A 24583-nucleotide genomic window follows, 5' to 3' on the forward strand; every position below is an offset into this window, starting at 1 on the left:
TTTCTTCCAAATCAGTCTGTTACCTGTCAAGACTCCAACATTATCAGATCTTATATTTCTATATTCTAAGGCACTTTCTACTGTATCAATAAACCTAAATCTTGGTCTTTCTCTTGGAATTTTTCCTGCCAACTGGGCAGAGAACACTTGTTTCGCTAATCTTTCCTCTCCAATTCTGTTCAAGTGACCATACCACCTGAGATTAGCTCTCCTAATGAATTCCTGAATGCTAACAATTCAAGTTCTTTCCTAATATCCTTGTTTTTAATATGATACTCCATTGATGCCATTTGTTCATGCCTATAATCTTTCTCAGGACTCTCATATCTGTCTCTAGCCTTTGGTCAAGTGTTTTACTTCTCACCCAGCTCTCAGATCAATAGGTTAAAATTGGTTTGAACTGTATTGTATACAGCTAATTTAGTATTTTGACTGATTTCTCTCCTATTCCATATAAATGTATTCAGTTGACTTCCTACCATATCAGCTTTGTTGATTCTGTTGTCTATTTCCATATTTAATTTACTATATTCACGAAAAATCGTGCCTAAGTAGCTGAAACGTTTTACTTGTTCCACAGGTTCTCCATTCACAATTCAGTTGATATTGTCAACAATTCTGCCTATTTTCATTGTCTTTGTCTTTTTATTGCTGACCTTCATACCATATCTATTACAACAGTTATTCAATTTAGTCAGGGAATCTTGCAGACTTATAGCAGATTTATTTAGAAGTATAACATCGTCTGCATAAAGCAAAGAGCTGACATTAACATCTCCAATTTTGATATCAGGTTTAATATCACTTTCCTTCATAATGTGATCCATATAGATAATGAATAACAGAGGAGATAATGTACATCCTTGTCTCACACCAGATTTAACATTAAACCATCTTCCTGTACTTCCTTCAATTCTAACTGCTGACTTACAACTCAAATAAAGACTAAGTATTGCTTGATATAATGTCCCAATGACACCGTATAACTGTAATAGTTTTGAATAGCTTCTCTCTTGGTACCTTGTCATATGCCTTTTCCAGATCTACAAAACTTAAATACAGATCTTTGTCATATTCCCATAATTTCTCAACTGTTTGTCGTAAAGTGAAAATCTGATCCTGACAGCCTCTATTAACCTGAATCTGGCTTGTTCTTCACTAAGCTTCTCTTCCACAATGCTTCTGAACAGTTTTTTCTCAAGTATACTTGCATATATCTTACTAGGAACACTCAGCAGAAAAATACCTCTGTAATTCTCACATTCATTTTTATTTCCCTTTTTATATATGAGTACAATGAGAGCTCAGCTCGAATAATCGGGAATTCGTCCCTCTATAAAGGCCTTATGAACCATACAGTGCGGCCACTGTAAGACTTTTATACCACCATACTTCAGCATTTCTGGTCGAATATCATCTACTCCTGCTGCCTTTCCACATTTCAGGCTTTTGATGACTTTTTCTACTTCAAGAATGGATATGTATTCGTGACTATTCAGTTTTTTAGGAGTGTGCTGTCATCACTGCTTGTTTCATTTGGCAATTTTTACCAAAGTGATTACTCCATACTTCAAGATATCTTTTTCTCCCATTTTCATTCATAATTAACAAGACCTACCATATCATAAGCAGGATTCATTTAAATTTATTTTGTTAGTCTCTTGCTTATAAAATGTTATTCATGAATTCCTTTTTAGTTTTGTTAATTTTATTTATGTAATTATTAAATATATTATAGACATGAAATGCCTCTATATTAAAGTGTCATTTATTTTATTTGCTTTATTCTTTTAATAATAATATTAGAAACTGTAATGTATGTAATTTTAATATATCCAGAAGATTCTTTGTGATATCATTTGATTGGTTGTTGTGAGAAAACCTTCAAATTTCTTCTAGCGTATGTTGGAGCATGAACTACTATATGCGAAGGGAAAAACAAGTTTGATGTGAGCCTAACCGGTGAGAACCAGTTATTGGCGGGAAAAAGGAAGGAGTGGATACAAAAACGAAAGTAAAGAAAAAATCGAGTAGGGAAGTATAGAGAACGGTAGCTGGAGATTGGAAGGGAATTTTGACGTGCCGAAAACGGAATTTAAAGGACTTGGAATCGCTTGGTATTTTAATTTACCTTTTTCTGAGTTGGATTTATACCAAAACTTCCTAACGCCTAACAGTGGAGTAGTGCAGGAAATAGGATAATACGTATAAGAAAAAGAGGAAATAGGTAGTAATTTAAACCAAGTGCATAAAGGTTATATTCTCCCAAGTCTATAAATCAGTCGCAGAAGTGGAAGATTCTTTTAAGTCTGTGTTATTACAAAATAAAAGTCAGCAAGGACTTAAAAACTGTTGTTCGATCTACTTATGTTGAAGCTATATCCTGGTAAGATTACCTTTACTATACTTAGCGAGAAGTAAAGAAAATTAATTCCCCCAAAAGTAAATTGTTCCTAGTTGCAGTATTCAGCGAGTCAAGATTTAATATGTGATGTGCCAAGACTTTTCCCTCTTCAAATGATAAATGCTATGTTATTGAATTAAGTGTTCATTAACTAAATGAGAATACTGTGAAGCCTATTTGTTGTAATATAGGAATGTCAACCTTACATGAACTAAAATTGATTAACTGAGCCTAGAGAATTACAAATGAATGTCTGAATGTTCATGAGTTGTATTCTTCTGAATATCTTGAACTGATTTGATATTTAAAAATGTTTTGAAATGTAACCTTAATCAGAGTAGAGGTGTGATATAAGTTCTTTGTAATAAGAAGGATAAGATCTGTTAAATATAATCTTTAATTACAAAGTTTAAGCTCAGCTGAGTAGTATACTAGAATCTTAATGAGAGCTTTATATTCGTTCAATCATAATGCCACTGTTGGAATATTGTGTTATGATGTAATTTATGTGTCACTGCATTAAATAATTTTGTTTGAATCGAATCTTGTATTTGCCTGATTTTTCATTGCACCACTCATTAAAATAATACGAATCTTAGTGGGAACCCTATGTAGTAAGAATAAAAACCTCGGCCTAAAATCAGCTTATGATAACCTAATACAGTTGAAGGTTGATTTATCTAAATTGCTCTTGCAATTCAGAATATGGAGTGGTGCAGTATAATATAACTTTTCTTCATATTCGATTGATATATCAGACTACAACTAGTTAAATACCAAAAGAGAGAGAATTGTAAGATGATAAAACGTGATTTAGAAGAAGTTACGATCCAACAGGAGTAAACTTTGTTTGCTTACACTTAGCTAAAGGATTAATGTAGGTAGAATGGAGGTATCAACCTATAGGCCTGTTTGTATTCCTTCTGTAGTTGTTAAGATTTTGGAGAAATTGGTAACAGCTCATATATAGAATTGAGTAATGACAGCAACATTATATATGCAGGCCAGCAGGGATTTGTTAAATGGAGCTCTTATTTTAGTAATCCAGTAACTTTTACAATAGATTTGATGAAAGTAAGGCATACACCATCTTTTTTTTTTTCCAGACATTTGACAAGGAGTCACATGAAAAGTTGATTTTTAAGTTGCAACATATGGGTTAAAATATATCAGGTTAGTAGAATGCACTGGCGATTGGCTCTCTGGTAGATATCAGAATGTTGTATATGCAGGAGCGCTATCAGGGAGTAGGAAGGTTACAAGTGAAATTCCACAGGGTTCAGTACTGGGATATTGCTGTTCAATCTTTATGTCAATGATACTGCCACAGGACTACAGGGAGATGTTCAGTTGTTTGCAAATGATGTGAAGCTTGGGACCATTATTAGTAATAGCACTGATGTTTTGGCTCTTCAAGAGGATTTGAATAAGCTGGACAGGTGGGCAGTGGTAAGGGAATGTCAGTTTAATGCAACTAAATGTAAGGTTTTAAAATTTGGGATCCACAGATGAGATGCTTCCTACTCAGTGGAGTTATAATGGAAGAAGTGGAGGATGCAGGGGATCTTGGAGTGAATGTGAATAGATATTTAAAGTTATGGGTACATATCACAAAAGTTGTGAAATCTCACAGAACTGCAGCAATGGTGAGGAGAACATTGACTACGAGAGATAAGAGTGTGCTGGTACCATTGTATAAAGCTTTGATCAGACCACATGTGAATTTCTCGATATGATCGAGACATTTAATCTGTTGAAGGTTTATTATCATATTAACATTGAGGAGATATTTCATGTGGTAGGAGGGGAAAGGAACAAGGACAAGAGATCATCCCTCGAAGTCGCAAACGGGTGAGCAAAAGGGTAAGAAATAAGTTTTCTGCATGGAGAGTGGTAGGAGCATGGAATGAAATGTCTGAGAGGGTCCTAAACATGCAAATAGCAGATGAGTTTAAGGAGTTGCATGATAGACTTTGTGTTTACTTGCCATGATAAGTCTTGTGACCCCACGGAGGTCAGGAAATAATAATAATAATAATAATAATAATAAGCAGCTGAACTTTCTTTCAGAATGATCTAATCCCACTGTCCTTTGTATAATATGCTACAGAAAGTTTCATAATCCAACAAGGCTAAGTAAGTAATCTGAATTATTTTTTTTTTTTAATATAAATATAAGTTGGGTAATAAAGCGGCTAGCTGGGGATGTACCGAGAGGACTTGTGTTTGTTTTAAAAAGAAAAAATATCACATTTCCAAGAAGGGAAATATCATGTCACCTTCATTAGACTGTCTATCTTTTGATCACCAGTATCTGTATTAAAATCCAGATATCCCACTAATTAAAAATAAAAATAAAATTAACTGAACTTAAAAAGTTAAGAAGCTAATAATATGGTATTATTTTATAAAGTTATATAAAGATTTGCTTCTTTTTTGTCTGTTCCAAGCAAGATGTTTTGAGATGTTATTTTTATCTCTGACTACTGAAGAAAGGCCTGTGTAGCTCAGTGGATGTGGCATTCACATTCTCTGCACTAGGCCACCCAAAGATAGACTTCAGTTCAAGTTCTAGTCACCAACTAGAGGAACTTTTACTAAGCCTATCTTCGACTGGTTCCCGAGTTAGTCGATCTTTGGCATGGGCAAGCTAGTTTTTTTTCCTCCCGAAAATTCAGGTTTTTCTTCCCGTAAACAGAAGAAAATCAACCACAGAACCCACATTATTTCAAACAGTAACATATCCTGTTAGGGTTAGGTATCAAGAGATGGCAGCACTTGTTTGCCCATCTCTTCATCGGCTGCCACTTATAATTAGTGATAGTCATGGGCCAGCTATCTCTGATTGGCTATTGTTGGAGATTGGCTGCCCACTCAGTCTCAAAAAGCTAGATAGGGTTAAAAACCCTCAGCTACTCCATATAAGGGAATAAAATGCATTAGCTAATTATGACTACTGAAGTATAGCTTAGAAGTAAAATAAATTTATTTAGTAAAGCATAATTATAATTTTGTATGACCTGCGAGTTTTTGAAATGATGGTACTGTCTGTATCAAGATCAACACTGTTTAAAAAAAAAACTATTTTGTCACTTAAAAGAAATGCCAGTATTTAGGAGAGGGGTCAAATTTGTCAGTGTAAGTAATTTGCAGGAATAATAATTGTTCCCATCATATTATGTGATATATAAATAATATACTAAAATTTCATACATTATCTTATTAATAATTAATAACTTATTGATGAAGATGATGTTGACCAGCAGAGATAAAAAGGGTGGTCATGGCTGGTGAATGGGATTTGAAGGGATGAAGTAACCTGGGGGGGGGAGACAGATAATGACATGTTTATGAGGATAGAATGAAGGCATGTATGCTACAGAGTTTGGTGGATAGAAAATAAATGAAATAAGGAGGGGATGGGGGGGGGGGTTATAATTGAGACATTTAAGGTTTTGAAAGGTATTTACCAGATTGACACTGGGGAGAATTTTTCATATAGTAGAAAGAGGGGAGAAGGAAAAACGACTAGAGAACATCTCTGGAAGAGAATGTTTTTTGCATGGTCAGTGGTAGGATCATGGAATGCATTTCCAGAAATGGTGGTGAGAGCGCAGACAGTGGATAAGTTTAAGGAGTGTTATTATGTTGAGTTTATTTTTCACTTGGTTAGACTATAATAAGTTTAGTTTAATCCTTTATCCAAGTGTGAACAAACAAAGTTTGCACCTGAAAGTATCTTCAGCACTGGGGTAAGGTAGTACAACACCGGGCAACTCGTTGCAAAGGTGGAGAAATCCCGGTGTTGTACTACCTTACCCCTGTCCTGAAGAAACTTTCACGTGCAAACTTTGTTTGCTCACACTTGGATAAAGGATTAAACTAAACTTATTAAATTCTAACCAAGTGAAAAATAAACTCTCAACATCTTTCTCTGAATACGAAGTAATTTAATAATAAGGTTGCACACCTTTTGGCAACTCCTATAGGTTGGGATGACCTCTCATTGCTTCTGCCTTGGTGTCTCCACAACTGGACCTGGCTCCCACTGACGAGACCTCAATAAAGGTCGAAACCAGTATGGGTAGTGGCCCTTCCCTTAACGCATAACATTATACATATCTGCAAGGAGATGTGCTTTGCATTATGGGAAATAATTGAGATAGGAGTGATGAGCGCTTTCTCCACCTTTGCCACGAGTTGCACTACCTTACCCCAGTCCTGAAGATACTTTCAGGTGCAAACTTTGTTTGCTCACACTTGGATAAAGGATTAAACTAAACTTATTATAGAGTGTTATTATGGACACTGTGTTGTCAAGCTGAACTTCCTGCAATGAGTCTTATGACTATTTAGGTCTGGAATAATAATAAATCACATTGGAAAAGAATAAACATTTATGTTTGCATTATGAGAACACAGAGAAAAATCCATTACATATTTATTTGCAGAGGATGATGTAAACAAAATATAACAGAATTACCTTCTACAATCCTGTCCACCTAGGGAAATAACATAATTGCTTTTAGTGGAAAATGTTATTGCTTCTACTTTTGCCTTGTGGATGTTATGACTTCCATACTTGCCTTTGATTTTATAATCCCAAATAATAACATCTGCCTGAAAAGACATAACATGCTCAAATTGGAATTACAGAAAACATGCTCCTCTTATAATTTATGAGTTTGATAAACAATTGAAATATATTCAACTCTCTCTCACAACACACACACACACACACACACACACACACACACACACACACACACACACACGTAATATCAAATTAAGGAAGATCACAGTTGTCTTTGAGAATAAAAGTGTAGTTCTTATTGTTCTCACCTGTCTTGGTAGCTCAAGTTTGTAAGTCATTTCTTGTTTATCACAAATGCTGTGGGCTCAAATTTTGCATGATGGATGGATGTTTATAACAGCTTGTTGTGGAATAAAAGTGTAGTTCTTACTGTTCTCACCTGCCTTGGTAGCTCAGTTTGTAAGTCATTTCTTGTTTATCACAAATGCTGTGGGCTCAAATTATGCATGATGGATGGATGTTTATAACAGCTTGTTGTAGATGAGTTTATATACGAGGGCTGTTCAATAAGTAATAAGACTAATTTTACTGTCGCGAAACCACTCATCACAATATTAATTTCTGTGGAATAAAGAAATGTTGCTGTCTGTATTAACAAAAGAGGTTGATAGATGGCGTATACGGGCTGATGTGCCAGAGTGTCACGTAACTAAACGCAACCTTGTTTCGGTGCGCCTAACGAGCCGTGACCAGTCGTCGAAATGGAAGCGTCCTTGGAACAGCGTTATGTGATTAAATTTTGTGTGAGTTTGCAAAAGTCAGCATCGGACACTTTTAACATGATATGCGAAGCTTTCCACAATGAAGCAATGTCGAGGGCAAGTATTTTTCGCTGGCATAAAACTTTTAAGGAAGGAAGGAAGGAAGGCAAAATGTAGAAGATCTTGAATGTGAGGGAAGACCTTCAATGTCCATCACAGAGATAATGATCAACACAGCAGCGATTATCATCAAGGAGGATCACAGAATTACAGTATGCCAGCTGCATGTTTCCTGAATATTTCTGTGGGAAGTGTTCACTCAATCATGACTGAACATTTGGGACTGAAACGTGTTTGCACTCGATGGATTCCCAAACTCTTGACACCGGAGCAAATGCAGCATCGAGTGGATGTGTGCACAGAATGGAAAGAAAGACTGGAACAAGAAGGCGACAACTTCTTAAAACGCATCATTACAGCAGATGAAGTTTGGTTGCATCACTATGACCCTACAATGAAACAACAAAGCAGTGAATGGAAGCATCCATCTTCGCCTACCCCCAAGAAAGCAAAAACTGTAAAATCGGCTGGTAAAGTTATGACCATAATGTTTTTTTGACTAAGAAGGCATTGTTTACCAACATGCTGTAGAACCCGGGAATACTGTAAACGGCTCATACTATGCAGATGTTTTACGGACAATGGTACAGCACATCAAAAGGAAGCATCCATTGCTGAAGAATGGCTTCTTATTGCACCACGATAATGCAAGGCCACATATTGCTGGTTGTGTAGTGGACGTTTTGCAGAAGAACAACATAGATATCCTACCACACCCTCCATACAGTCCTGATCTCGCACCGTGCAATTTCTGGCTGTTTCCTCAGCTCAAGAAACCACTAAGAGGCTGCCATTTTGAAAGCAACAAAACATGTGTAAAAGCTGCGAAGGCGGTTTTGAAAGAACTGTCAAAAAAAGGACTTTCACATGTGTTTAAGAAGTGGACGCAACGTTGGGACAAATGCATCGCATCTCAAGGTAGTTACTTTGAAAAAGACCATGTAAATGATGACGATTAAAGATAATCTGTTTTCTGTATAAATATAGTCATAACTTTTTGAACAGCCTACATATATATCTTTGAGTTTACTTATTTTTAAGAACTATAATGCAAATTCAGAAAAGTGAATTGTGGGGTTGGTAAAGAAACATTCACACCTTCCATGAATTCTAAATTTTATTTTCAACAAACAAAACTACTTGGCAAGATATTCAGTTTTCTGAAAATCACTTTGCAGATGAAGCTACAATCAAAGAACTGAAGAGAGTGTTTCAAGAATGCCCCCCTCCCTCCTTTTGATATGCCTATTGGTGATCATGTAGAAGTAGGTCTTCATAATTATGATCTAAACATTGCTGGTAGAAGTGGAACTGGAAGATGGGAAGTCTAATTCTGATGATGAAGAGCCAGGAGTGTAGTGTGCACATTAATAACCACAAATCTTTAGATAATCAAGTCTTCATTATTGTAAGGGTTAATAATTATTAGTAAGGCCAACTGGACACACATGAATTCAATATAAGCCTGTTTCCTCAAGGTATATTCACAACATCTTTGTGTCTTGCATTGGCAGCATCAGTAGTAGAACTTATATTCTTCTAAAGTTTGCTTTAGAAGAACTTGTATTATTCTTGTCTCCGTGGTTATAGGGACTGCTTCGAAACAATGTATAAAAGGAGACTTGAGTTTTATGATTTGTGACATTACAATTTTACTTCAACAGAAGCATCTTATTCTTGTGGAGAGGTTTATACGCTGGTTATAGATGATAACTAATATTTAAGGAATTGACAGCGTATACTAGAAATATAAATTAAATAAATTTAATATATACTTTCTGATATTTCGGCAAACGTCACGTTGCCATCTTCTTGGGAACTTAATACAAAGACACGTGCACACAAATACTACATAACAGCAAATGAGAACTGAAGCTAGGAAGCTAACGTTTTCCTAAAGTCCTGATGGTGCCCCCTGGTGGGCTATATTGGTGGTTCTTGGCCTTTGGGCTGAAGTTCTGATAAATGTTTCCCAAATTTGAGGCAGTCTCATGCATCCAAATTTGTTGAGGTTTGGCATGTTCCGAAGGGCTGAGCTGATTCCATGAATAGTCTTTCATACTTGAACTTACTGCAGTGTATGACTGTGGATTTCTTCCATCTTATTCTGTGGCGAGTATCCAGAGCATGGTCTGCAAGCCCAGAGTGGCTGTACTGGTGAAATCGGATGTAATCCTTGTGTTCTGAGATTCTGATATTTGCTGTCCTGCCTGTTTGGCCAAAGTAAGAAAATTTACAGCTGCAAGGGACCTGGTATACACCAGGTAGGTCTAGGGGAAGTGGTTGGTCTTTAGCTCCTTAAGAAGGTTACTTCTTGGGCAGTGGAGGTTACCAATAGACTAAAACCCTATAACTCTAGACCCCCCCCCCACCCCTCGCATATATGGGCTCCCAAAAATACATAAAGAAAATGTGCCATTACGTCCCATAGTGGATGGCATTGATTCCCCCACTTACAAACTAGCCAAGCATTTAGCCAAAGCGCTCTCACACTATACTGGCAACATACCATCACACATAAAAAACTCAGCCCACTTCAAAGCCAGTATAGAAAACCTTACACTGCAACATAATGTCATAATGGTCAGTTTTGATGTCTCCTCCCTATTCACGAATGTACCCCTCAAAGAAACCCTAGAACTAATCCAAGCTAAATTTCCTCCCGATATCTCAGCCCTATTTCAGTTTACAATGAGCTCAGGCTATTTCATTTGGCAGGAAAAATTCTACAAACAGATAGAGGGGACAGCCATGGGTTCACCACTTTCTCCACCCTTGGCCAACTTCTTTATGGAGACTTGAAGAGAAAGCCTTAAACTCAGCCCCACAAAAACCTACCATATGGCTTTGCTACGTTGATGATGTGTTTGCTATTTGGCCACATGGCCCAGATTCACTCCTCTCCTTCCTAACACACTTAAACAACCAACACCCTAGAATCAAGTTCACCCTGGAAAAAGAAGAAAACAATAACCTCCCCTTCCTAGACACACTAGTCACCTGCCAACCTGATGGAACCTTGGTTTTCTCAGTTTATAGAAAACCCACCCATACAGGCAGATACATTCAGCAACAATCCCATCACCCCCGCCTCACAACAATATGGAGTTATTAAGACACTATTCAACAGGGCAAAAATAATCTGTTCAAATAAACAAGCCCTAACCACTGAACTAAATCACATCCGTGACACTTTCTCAGCCAATGGCTACCCCCCCCCCCCCAAACAAATCCAGAAAATACTTAACCCAGTTATCCACCATCCCCTCCCCTTCACAAAAAAGATTACTCTAAATCCATCACCATTCCCTACATCCGAGGCACTTCGGAAAAAATCAACAAAATCTTAAGAAAACATGACTTAACCACTTGTTACAGACCACATAGAAAATTGGCATCCCTTATCCGCTCCACTAAAGACCAACCACTTCCCCTAGACCTACCTGGTGTATACCAGGTCCCTTGCAGCTGTAAACTGTCTTACTTTGGCCAAACAGGCAGGACAGCAAATATCAGAATCTCAGAACACAAGGATTACATCCGATTTCACCAGTACAGCCACTCTAGGCTTGCAGACCACGCTCTGGATACTCACCACAGAATAAGATGGAAGAAAGCCACAGTCATACACCGCAGCAAGTTCAAGTATGAAAGACTATTCATGGAATCAGCCTCAGCCCTTAGGAACATGCCAAACCTCAACAAATTTGGATGCATGAGACTGTCCCAAATTTGGGAAACATTTATCAGAACTTCAGCCCAAAGGCCAAGAACCACCAATATAGCCCACCAGGGGGAACCATCAGGACTTTAGGAAAACGTTAGCTTCCTAGCTTCAGTTCTCATTTGCTGTTATGTAGTATTTGTGTGCACGTGTCTTTGTATTAAGTTCCCAAGAAGATGGCAACGTGACGTTTGCCGAAATATCAGAAAGTATATATTAAAGTTTATTTAATTTATATTTCTAGTATACGCTGTCAATTCCTTAAACATTAGTTAACAGAAGCATCTGTTTTCCTGCATTACTCACACATAATTATTTAAGAAACAATTGACAGAATCTTAGGTTACATACATAAACATAGCTGGTTTTGTGATGTTACTTGGTTGTGAAAGGCCATCCTACAAACTGCTACCATGTGACCTAACAATGCTGTGCCTTTGTTAGATTTTGGGTCTTGCTCTGATAACACACTAATAGCACACAGCAATGTACCCTCTGAGTGGAGGATTTGGAGGGAAATGGTACTAATGGTTTTGAGAGCATATGGTGTGAGGTGGAGGTGGGCAGAACAGGATATTTAGTGGGTATTGCTTATAAGCCAGGGAGCATAGAGAGTGAAGAGCAGAGGAGCAAATGAGGAGATGTTTAGGCAGTTGAGCTTGGTGAGTGCAAAAGAATGACTGTAATGGGAGATTTTAACCACAGCAATATAAACTGGGAAGAAAAAACCGCATGTAGTACTAAGGTAATGGAATTTATGGAATTCTTGAGGGCCCCCTTTGCAAAAATTAAAATATTTCACGGCCCCCCTCGAAAAAAAATCGTAATAGAGAGATATACTATAATAATATTTATTGTATTTGTATTCAATACAAAACATACACAGCGAATATTGCAAAAATCGAATATTACATTTTTTGCCTCTTACCGTTTGGTTCTGAAGACGATGCGGGTTCTGGTAAAATATGAAATACTGTCCTTTTTTTGAGTCTGTTTCTGCTTCTTCTGATTGTTTGCAGGAATTTTTTTTATATTTTTTATCAGCCACTTATCCATCTCAGGATTAAATTTTTTAACGTAGAATAAATCAAATAATATCACCACTTACCGATACTGGCACACCACAGACTGATAACATGAAATTAGTGAATATTACCTGAATAATGGAATCCTCGGACCAGGAACATTTTTCTCTTTTGTGACTTTTCTACCTTTACGGTAATTAAGCCTAACGCGAAACAGACAGCAAAGGCAGGTTATTGAAACGTGCATATGATTGGTGCGGTATTAACAAAAGATTGCGCAACCGAAAGATAAAAGCATAGCTGACAATTGAGTTGAAATGCTAACTCTCTTCAACCGAATTCCATATGTGAAACTGCCATAACATTCATTATATATATATTTTTTACTTAGTTTTAACACTTTTACGAATTTTAACATGTTCCGTTGAATTTTATTGCTGCCTTGGGAAATCGAACTCACACACATGTAATTAATAACAACAGTTTTTTTAGTTAGATACTGTGTTTGCCCATGCAACATATGGTTTTGTTTCAGTCTATACAGCATAGTTTCTGTATGAGGGGAACGTGATTCATTAATTAGTGTGTTTTTATCCCAGTTGTCTCTAATTGCATTATTTCTTGAGAAATATATTACACAGACTCCTCATACCTTATTCACTGGCATAATAAAAGTACTTGTTTTTATTGCCTCTGCAGTATAGTGACTGTTAGGGAGGATGTTGTTTACCACTGCAAGCAAGTTACTATCTCCCCACATGAACCTGTTTAACACTTTCATTGCCAAGCTGAAAATTGGAATTTCGTGTGGTGGCCAAATTTTTTTTTTATTTTTTTATTTAGTTAGCGATGTCCACGCGATAACGCGTGATCGGTCGTTTGGTGGGCCTCGCATCGCACGATATCGCGTGTTTGGCAATGAACATGTTAAGCTTTTTTTCATGTGTGAAATATATGCGAAACTTTTATTGGTAACAGAAAACTAGCTCGGATGACAGTGATAATATCAAACGAGTTTTGATATGTATATAAAGTCAATATCAACAGTCCCTGATTACGAACACCTGATGAAAGGGACAGGAAGATTTGGAGCTTCCCTGGAGAGCATTCGAAGTAAATACAATTAACCACTGCTTTGAAATGAAACATATGAATAAGCAATATTTACTAATATTCATTAAGCGCAGAAATACGAAGGAAGCAAAGTTTGTGAACCAACACCAATGTGTGAATTTTTCAATTAAAATATAAAAAATAACAAAAAAGAAATAATAAAAGTTAAATACGTTTCTTTTAAAATAAAAAAAAATATACTTAGTCTTAAAACATTTTAAATTTGTTTTCATTATTTCATGGCCCCCCTCAACAAAACCTACGGCCCACAGTTTGGGAAGCACTGTCTTAGACAACATGTAGTAGAAGGAACATGAGGTTCAAGAGCTTTAGATTTGGCCATAGCATCAGAAGATCTCATTATAACTGAGATGGCATCTCTGTCTCCAGTTAGAGAGAGAGAGAACATGTGGTTTTGACTTTGAAGATGAATACACATGCAGGGGTATCAAAGAGAAAGGAATGCACATGGAATTATAAGGCAGTTGATTACAATAATCTTGGGTATCAAGCTTGAGGCAGTTTCATGAATGGAGGAATTGGAAGGCTGAGATATCATCAGTGCTTGGGAACTTCTGAAGGAATATTTATTAACAGCAATAGCAAGCTGTATACTGTGAGTGAAGAAGAGAACACAATTTGGTGTAGAGTGTATATCAAACAATATCAAACAGTAACTATAGGTAAAAAAGAGGTTATGGAGAGAAGTGGAGAACACATGCATGAAGAATTTATGATCAGATCAGCAGAGTGACTAGTATAGTAAGGAAGTCAAAACTGGAATATGAGAAGAGATTGGACTTGAGATCCAAAGAAAATCCTAAGGAATTTTTTCGTTATGTGGCCAGTAGGAGGAGAAGTGATTGTGAAAGAATGACATATATTTATTATTTATTATATCGTGACAACTCCAAAGAGCCCAAAGACTCATCAAGGGAAGGCACCTACACTACAATACTTTGTCTCTACCACTTCCATCCGTCACCATCACTACACCACCGCCATCTACTGCCCACCACCACTACTAGTATTTTTTGTCTGTAAATTGCATGTGTCCTCAAGGCAGATTTGTCTGTAGAAAAATGGGAATAGAGTGACTGATGCAAAGAACAAAGTGGAGTTGTTTAATGAACACTTCATTGGAGTATTTCATTCTAGAAAAATAGTTTTTAATACTAGAGGGATGGGGCAGGTTCGAGGTTTAAAACTGCAAGAAGAGTGTGTGTTTCAAATACTGAATGCCTTCAACATCAATAAAGGAATGTAAATAATAAATTATTAGAATATAGCAATGTGACTGGATGGGATTTCACCATGGGTTTTGAGGGAATGTGCTAAAGAACTGAGAGCCTGATTGACTTGGCTTTTCAATGAAAGTCTGACCAAGAGAAAAGTACCCAAGAAGTGGAAGGAGGGTAAGATAGTGCCATCGCATAAGAGTGGAGCAGACTGGAAGTATCAAACTATAAATCAGTTTGTATTTCATCAGTAGTTATGATTTTGCAGAAAATACTGAGTGATCGTTTGCAGCATTGCACAGATTAGGGTAATGTTATCTGTGAGAGTCAGTATAGATTTGATAAGGGGGGTGCTCGTATTTTAGTAATATGATTGCCTTTTATAATAAAGTGACAATAGTGGTTGATGAGAAAAAGGCATATTCCCATTTTTTGGGATTTTATAAAGGCATTCAATATGGTACCACATGATAAACTGATATTGAAAATGCAGCACATGGGTTTAGATAGCAGGTTAGCGAAATGGATTCAGGATTGACTATCTGATAGACATCTCTGATATCGATCAGATAGTCAATCCGAAATACTCTTATTAAAATACCTTGTTTGCTTACACTAGGATAAAGATAAAAGAATAGGGGTGCTTAAGGGTCAAAGCTGTATAACTGAGAGGAGACCTCCACATAGCCTTTAAAGGAATGCGGAGAACCGACCAGGGCTTCTGACCTAATGTCCAATCCTCACCTTCTCGTGGTGCACCCTGTTGGGTATCTACTTTGATACTGAACGAACGAGGATGGGCTGGCAATTTGGGATTTAGCCGACCAAATTGTATTCTTATTGGTTAAACCAAAATAAAAAATGATGCTACAACATGACAAAATTTCATGCCGTCTGGGACGTCGCCCGGTTAAACAAGGCCCCCGTTGTTTTCGCCAGGGAACCAGGGCGAACAACGAAAAGTCAGCTACTGGAACAAATCTGAAAACAAACCCCAACTCAACATCACCAGAGTTAAAGATCGGTACTATCAACGTAAGAAGCCAGAATGGCAAAGAAATGGAGCTAGCTGAGGAATTAGATAAGTACCAGATCGACATAATAGGGGTGACTGAAACAAAAAAGACCAAAACTGGTGAGATCTTTCTGAGCAATAAATACAAAATGTTATATTCAGGCAATGACAATCAAGGAAAAGAAGGAGTAGCCATAGTATTCAACACAAAATACGAGGCTAATCTTCTTGAATGGCAATCAGTCTCAAGTAGAGTAATGTGGGCAAATATGAGAATGGGGAACTGGAAAATGAGACTTATTTGTGCCTATGGTCCCACAGAAGGTTCTACTAAGGTAGAAGTGGAGGAATTTTTTGAGGCTTTAGAAAAAGCAACTGATACAATGAAAAAGGAAAAGTTGGTCCTTGTTGGGGATCTAAATAGTAGAGTAGGAAATGATTGTGAGACATACAAAAATATTTTGGGAAAATTTGGAGAAAAGAGCAAAGCTAATAATAATGGCAAATATCTGTTGGATTTCTGCTCAGGACATGGACTGGTTATTACTAACACCATGTTCCAACATAAAAATGTGCACAAATTCACATGGAGAGAAGAGGCTAGGAATAAGAAAAGTCTCATTGACTATGTTATTGTTGATAGTGATGTTTTCTCCCTGGTGCAGGACACCAGAGTGTACAGAGGATTTGAAATTGGAAGTGATCACTATTTAGTCTTGAGCAGGATAAAATTGAATTTCATATTGAAAAGAATAACATGTAAGAAAGTTTTAAAGCGAATAAAAGTTGAGCAGCTCTCAGATGTGAACTGTAGACTAAAATATAGAAATATTATTGAAAAGTAAATGAAAGAGTTTGAGAACAGGAATCAAACCTTGGAGATTCAGTGGCAAACTCTGAAGGAAACATTGATTGATTCTGCCAGAGAGACATGTGGTCAGGTTGTGTGCAAGGATAAAAAAATCAGAACTCCCTGGTGGACACAGGAAGTTAAAGAGGCAGTGAAGGAAAAGAAGAAAGCATATCAAAAGTTCCTGGCAAATAAGTCAGCTTTTACTCTTACAGAATACAGAGACAAATGTAAGAAAGCTAAACAGTGTGTAAAACTAGCTAAACAAAAGTCATGGGAGGACTTTGGCAAGAATATAGAAAATAAATATCAAGAAGGTTTGCAAAATATTCGGGAGGTTGTTGAAGAAGCTTAGGAATGGAGGAAAGAGTGCTGTAAAAGGAATTAGAGATGATAAAGGTGAAATGAAAACAGGAGAAAAAGATATCCTTGAAGTATGGAGTAATTACTTTGAAAAGCTGCTAAATGAAACAAGCAGTGATGACAGCACAGTGATAAAAAACACTGACCAGGCATGCAGTCAGGAATACATATCCATACTTGAAGTAGAAAAAGCCATCAAAGGCTTGAAATGTGGAAAGGCAGCAGGAGTAGATGATATTCGACCAGAAATGCTGAAGTATGGTGGTATAAGAGTCTTACAGTGGCTGCACTGCATAGTTCAGAAAGCCTGGACAGAGGGACGTATTCCCGATGATTGGAGTAGAGCTCTCATAGTACCCATATATAAAAAGGGAAATAAAACTGCATGTGAGAATTATAAAAGTATTTCCCTACTGAGTGTTCCTGGCAAGAGCTATGCAAGTCTACTTGAGAAACGGTTGAGAAGAATTGTGGAAGAAAAGCTTGGTGAAGAACAAGCTGGATTCAGGCCAAATAGAGGCTGTCAGGATCAGATCTTCACTTTACGACAAATAGTCGAGAAAGCATGGGAATATAACAAAGATCTGTATTTAAGTTTTGTCGATTTGGAAAAGGCATATGACAAGGTGCCAAGAGAGAAGCTATTCAATACGCTGCAGTTATATGGTGTCAATGGGGCATTATATCAAGCAATACTTAGTCTTTATTTGAGTTGTGAGTCAGCAGTTAGAATTGAAGGAAGTACAGGAAGATGGTTTAATGTTAAATCTGGTGTGAGACAAGGATGTACATTATCCCCTCTGTTATTCATTATCTATATGGATCACATTATGAAGGAATGTGGTATTAAACCTGATATCAAAATTGGAGATGTTAATGTCAGCTCTTTGCTTTATGCGGATGATGTTATACTTCTAAATAAATCCGCTACAAGTCTGCAAGATTCTCTGACTAAATTGAATAGCTGTTGTAATAGATATGGTATGAAGGTCAGCAATAAAAAGACAAAGACAATGAAAATAGGCAGAATCATTGAAAATGTCAACTGTGTTGTGAATGGAGAACCTGTGGAACAAGTAAAACATTTCAGCTACTTAGGCACAATTTTTACTGAAGATGGTAAACTAAATATAGAAATAGACAACAGAATCAGCAAAGCTGGTATCGTGGGAAGTCAATTGAATAAATTCATATGGAATAAGATAGAAATTAGTCGGAACACTAAATTAGCTGTATACAAGACAGTGTTCAAACCAGTTTTAACTTATGGATCTGAGAGCTGGGTCAGAAGTACAACACTTGACCAAAGACTAGAGACCGCCGATATGAGAGTCCTGAGAAAGATCAGAGGCGTGAATAGATGGCATCAATGGCAATATCATATTAAAAACGAGGATATTAGGAAAGAACTTGACATTGTCAGCATCCAGGAATGCGTTAGCAGAGCTAATCTCAGATGGTATGGTCACTTAAATAGAATGGGAGAGGAAAGATTAGCAAAACAAGTGTTCTCTGCCAGGTTGGCAGGAAAACGACCCAGAGGAAGACCAAGATATAGGTGGATTGATACGGTACAAAGTGCCTTAGATGATAGAAATATAAGATCTGATAATGTTGGAGTCTTGACAAGTAACAGACTGATTTGGAGGAAAATTGTAGATAGGAAGTTAGTAATGATGTAATTTTTTCATGTAGTACTGTCATATCCTGTACACCCCTTGAGGGTACATGGCAGGAATTTGATGATGATGATGATGATGATGAATAAGAAACATGTAGAGAGTTGTAAATCTAACAGTTTTTATCTTAAAATTATGAGCTCTTTGGTTTGGACGTCTCAAGAATTTAACATAACAAAAATCAGAAGCTTATTCAATTGTTTTCTGATGATGCAAAACCAGCTTGAACAATAGTTGATATTGATGATGTACAGATCTTGCAGGATTTTATTGGCAGAGGAGGATGGCTATTGATGTAATATGGCAAAATATAAGATTATGCATTTTGGGAAAGATTATCAGCTGTGTACTGCAGTCATGAAACTGGGCTATAGAAAATAATGATTCTAGGTGTTTGTGGGTGTTGGTGGATTGTAAGTTAAAGTTCAGAGAGCATATAGCAAAAGAGGCTAAAATAACTCATCTTTTTTTTTTTTTTAAATAAATGAACAGGAATATTTATTTCATTAATTTCTTTTCTTTAATTTTCATTAATTCATTTCTAAATACAAAAATCATCTGACTGAACGATAAAATTTCCACAGTACAATATTCTAAAAGCATTCGGATGTCATATTGCTAGTCAAATCCATGTTTCTTTCTAACCGTCCATAAATGGTATTTTAATTCATTAATTGTAAAAATCAAAATTCTCTACCCACTGCTGACAGGAGGTGGGTACTGCAAAAAAAAAGAACCTGTTCTGTTGTAAGTAATGGAATGCTCAACATATTACATAATCTGTTCCAAATATGCAGAGAAAGAGGGCAGCTGTAGAATGCTTGTTCTACTGTTTCCAATTGGTAACAGATGTCACAGATTGGATCTCCGATGTTAAAGTACTTCCATTAGATGGTATTGATTGGAAGCCAACCATATGCAATTCTTCAAGCAAGATCTCTCCTGTCAGGGTATCCTTGGAACTTCAATAAGTTATGAAACAAAGTTTGTTGTCAGTACCGAACTACAAAAGTATGTGAAGAAAGAGATTAAGGATTTTATTAATACCAAATTTTACTTTTTTTAATGAAAAAAATCCAATGCCAGAATGTTCTATTCAGGAACAATCTCAGCTTTTGGATCTCTATAATCATTTATCCCAAACAGGGAAAGATGAAAACCCAGGTAGTACCAGAGAAGGTCTGCACATGTGTGATTGGTCCAACATTTTATGGATTTTTGAAGCTGTATTGCTTAAATAGTAGAATTTTAAGACTGAAAGCCCAAATATTCCATTCTTCTTTGATAATTGAAGAAATTTCTTTTTATCTTCTTGTATGAGCTGGACCAAAAAAATTGCCCAGGCTTACTATATAATTGCTTTTCTTCAGCGTTTGTAATATCTGTAATATTTATTACATACAACTAAGCAGGGAAAATTATGGTTTTGAGTACTATAGCTTTAGAAGAAAAGGAAAGTGGCCCAATTTCCCAATTTTTCAATCTTCTAAGGTTTCAATGTTCTTGTATATAACTTCTTGAACTGGTAATATTGGGTAAGTGGAGAAGGGAATTCTTAGTATAATGAGGAGTTCTCTCTTAGGGTTAGTCCAAAAGGAATACCTCCAAAATCCCACATTTCAAAAACTTTTAATTTTGTCTTATCTGCATTAGTAGTTAATCCACTGATCTTCATGAATTTTTCCAAAATACTAAAAAAAAAAGATGTATATGGAATCATTATCCTTCAAAGTGCCCACTACATCATTGACATATGCTAATGCCTTATTTTCCTTTATAGTTGAAAGAACTATTATTCCTCACACAGCACATGTATTGTCGACCTCTTGTAAGAAAGGTTCATGAACCAATGGAAAGAGCAATGGAATAAGAGGGCAACCTTGATTGACTCCTTTTCAAATTTTGACTGAGTCTGATAGGAACCCATTAACTAGAAGGTAGGTAGTTAAATTGGCATTGATTCCCGTAATAACAGATAGCAGCTTTTCACCCACACCAATTTTGCAGGAGGATGTGGAACAGAAAGGGATGTCAGACATTATCAAATGCTTGAGTAAGGTCTACCGATATCACTACCATTGGCTGCTTTATTATTATTATTATTATTCGTGACACCTCCAAGGAGTCCATAGACTCATCGCCTCTCCATCTTCACCACTACAATCATACACTGTACTACATCAACGCCATCTACTGCCCACTACTACTACCACAACTAGTATTTTTTTGTCTGTAAATTGCATGTGTTCTGAAGGGCCAATTTGTCTGTATGCGGGATGAAAAACCTGAGTTTCCAGGAGAAAAAACCCTGTTACCTCTGTATGAGATCGGCTAACTCACCTTTGACTGAAAAAGTCCATATAAAGATTCCTCCCGTCATCATGACAAGAATCGAACATAGGCCTTTTCCAATCGAAGGGCGAAATGTACCATCGTTCTTCCAATTGCACTACGGAGGACCTATTTTTGTATTAACTAACTGGAGTAGATCATGTAGCAGAAATAGATTAAATTCTATTGCTTGGCCTGGAACTCCATACACCTGTGTGCTTTTAATTATGTATCTCATTCCTACTTTGAGCTTGTTATTGATAATGCAGAAAAAATATCTTATAGTCAGTATTAGATAGAGAAATAGGTCTCCAGCTGCTGATTAAGGTATGATCTCTATTAGATTTTGGAATGGGGACGATATGGCTTGCTACAAATTCACTTGGTATGAGTCCTGATGATAGAAAAGAATTAAACAGTATAACTAGAATGGGAAGAATAAAATCCCTGGCCTTGCAGTAAAGTTCTTTCCCTAGACCATCAGGTCCTCGGGATTTTTTGGTCTGGCATTCTTTATAGGCTGTAGCAACTTCAGATGCTGTAATGCAGTGTTTCTCAATGTGGGGTGTATGCCCCACAAAGGGGCAATTTGAATATTTTGGGGGGCAATTAGAAAATGTACATGTACATATATGTACATGTAGCAGGGTTTTTTCTCCCGGAAACTCGGGTTTTTCATCCCGCATACAGACAAATCGTCCCTTCAGAACACGCGCAATTTACAGACAAAAACTACTGGTGATTGTGGTAATGGTGGTTGTGGGCTGTAGATGGTGTCGATGTAGGTGATTGGTAGTAGAGGCTTGTGTAGTAGTGGAGACGAAGAGTTGTACAGTAGGTATCCTCCCGCGATGAGTCTTCGGACTCCTTGGAGGTGTCACGAATAATAATATTTATATTATACTTTTTCAACTTGGCTGACTATTACACTAAAGGGGGAGGCATCAAAATCTTTGACGGTGGGGGCATGATCCAAAAAATTGAGAAACACTGCTGTAATGGATCTGTCAAGCCCATCTTGGATATGAACAGGAAAGCCATTAATGTTCCAAGAGTTATAGTTTTTGGGTCTTTCATGACGAGTTACTTGTATAAAGAGGTTAATGTCTTCATATCAATTGCCTTATTATCCCACAATGCACTTCTGGGTCTTGCTCCCACTGATGTGACCTCAATAAAGATCCAAACCAGTCTGGGTAGTGTCCCCTCCCATAATTCATAAGCATCATACATTAAATTAATACATGAAAATTCATAATATTAGGGATGCTGCCAGGATACAAAAGTTAAGGTGAAAGAATTGATTGTTTTGGCTGACACTACTGACCTGAAAAGTATTAATGAGGATGTGAAGGCATTATTGAAAGAAGCGAAAATGAAGAGCAAGAGAGTGAGTAATAGAGTTCTGATAGAGGCAAACTGAGGAGGAGAACAATGATAGCAAACGAATCGATACGCAGGTTGTGCTGAAGAAATAATGCAGAATTTGTGGATCCATCGTCTGATGTAGAAGGAGAGAATGTTTTACATACTATTGAGACTGTACTTGAATGGATTTGGAGTTTGGTGTCTAGAGAGAACTTTGTTCATTGGGAGTGTGGAAATGAAAAGTCAGGAAAATTAGAGCAATTAAGATGAATGAAGGTGAGTGTGTGCAGACACCAATGAGATGAGTAAGTGCAAGAAGGGCCAAGAAATGTAGAACCTAATTACTAAAGCAAAAATATCAAATGGGTAGTCAGTTCAGAATGTAAAGGCAGTTGGAAACCTAAGGGCCAACAGGTTTTATATCAATGCTGGAAGTATTAGGAATAAAAGGGAGGAGGTTTTGGCAATGGTTAGTGCAACCATGCTAAAACTTATCAGTGAGACTTGACTAACAGCAAATGATGCAGTTACAGAGATAGAATGTGACAGGTTTAGTATTTTCAGGGAGGAAAGAAAAGTTAGGTATGGGAATTGGTACTGCTATGACAGCAGATGAACTACATCCAAAAATGAAAAAGATACAGGTTGGGTGGATAGCAGTTCTTTTATGGCAATTTCGTTTGAAACAGAGACCAATACGACAAAATGTACAGTTGGTTGCTGCTATAGGCCAAGGGATTCCAGGAATGAAGTAGAAGACATCAGCAAATTTGTACAATGAGTGCAGGTCGAATAATTATAATGGGAGATTTAAACCGTGAAAAGCTAAACTAGAAAGAAGAAGGATCACGTGATAGGAACAAAATGGAATTTATACACCTACCAAGACATAATTACTTGAAGAGATGCATATGACAGAGGGGACTTGGAGTATGAGGAATCAAAAGATCTGTCAATAACAAAGCAGCCACATTGCCACCAATAGGGGAGACCAGCAAGAGGTAATTATGACAAGCTTGAGTTGCAGCTTGAAGCAATGCCATAGCATAAAATCTGCAATATTAGCAGAACAGGGGACAATAGTCAAGGGGTATCTGGAAGATATAATGTTAGACTGTATACCCAAGGCAAGAAGGATAAATCAGGTAGGAGTTAGATAGAAGAGTAGTATAATCAATTAGTAAAAGAAATGCATATAAAGAGAAAGGTGATGATTAAGCTCTACAAGTGTCAGGTAAAACATAAATAGGTCACTGGCATGGTTAGGAAGGCAAAATCATCTCATCAGAAGAAATTAGCCAAACAGTCCAAAGGAAATCTCAGAGTTCTTTCATTGCATGGCAAATAATAGGAAGAATGAATATAGAAGGATAACTTTTAACAAGTGCTCAAGGTAGTGATGTGACAGAAGTAGATGAATTTAGTGGTAAGACTTATACGTTGGTTAGACATAACTGGTAATTAATTTACGGAATTAACAACGCATATAAAGTAAATTAATTAAAGATAACTTTAATGAATCACTTCTATATTTCGACAATGTCACATTGTCATCTTCAGGAACATAAAGATATGGTATGTGCACTACAGGAACTAACAAAGCAAATGAGGAAGAAATTAAGACACTAATTTTGTTCCTAAAGTCCTAATGGTGCCCTCTTGCGGGCTAATTTGGTAGTCTTGGCCGTTGGGCTGAAGTTCTCATAATGAAAGTCTCTCAAATTTGGGGCAGTTTCATGCACCCAAATTTGTTGAGGTTAGGAACGTTTTTTAGAGCTGCTGAAGATTCTTTGAATAATCTTTCGTATTTAAACTTGCTGCGATGGATTATTTTTGTCTTCTTCCAACGAATTTTATGGTGGGTATCTAAGGCATGGTCTGCCAGCCCAGAGCGGCTGTACTGGTGAAAACGGATGTAGTCTTGGTGTTCTGAAATCCTGATATTTGTTGTTCTGCCTGTTTGGCCAAAGTAGGACAATTTGCAGCTGCAAGGGACCTGGTATACACCAGGTAGGTCTAGGGGAAGTGGTTGGTCTTTGGTAGAGCGGATAAGGGATG

At 37.0% G+C, this 24583-nt stretch overlaps 1 protein-coding gene across 6 annotated transcripts in view; it reads right to left on the reverse strand.

Annotated features, from left to right (window-relative positions):
• The window catches only part of LOC150102890 (cilia- and flagella-associated protein 52), a 640784-nt gene that overhangs the window by 495952 nt on the left and 120249 nt on the right, over window positions 1–24583 (reverse strand). For all 6 annotated transcript variants that reach the window (XM_090397376.1, XM_090397375.1, XM_090397374.1 and 3 more), the window contains exon 4: window positions 6888–7024. In XM_090397376.1, coding sequence (XP_090253502.1) covers window positions 6888–7024 — 137 coding nt within the window. The remainder of the gene's footprint in view (window positions 1–6887; window positions 7025–24583) is intronic.

Source organism: Typopeltis vanoorti, chromosome 9 (genome assembly GCF_054136105.1).
Source record: "Typopeltis vanoorti isolate ZY-2024b chromosome 9, IOZ_Tvanoo_1.0, whole genome shotgun sequence".
Taxonomy (NCBI): Eukaryota; Metazoa; Arthropoda; class Arachnida; order Uropygi; family Thelyphonidae; genus Typopeltis; species Typopeltis vanoorti.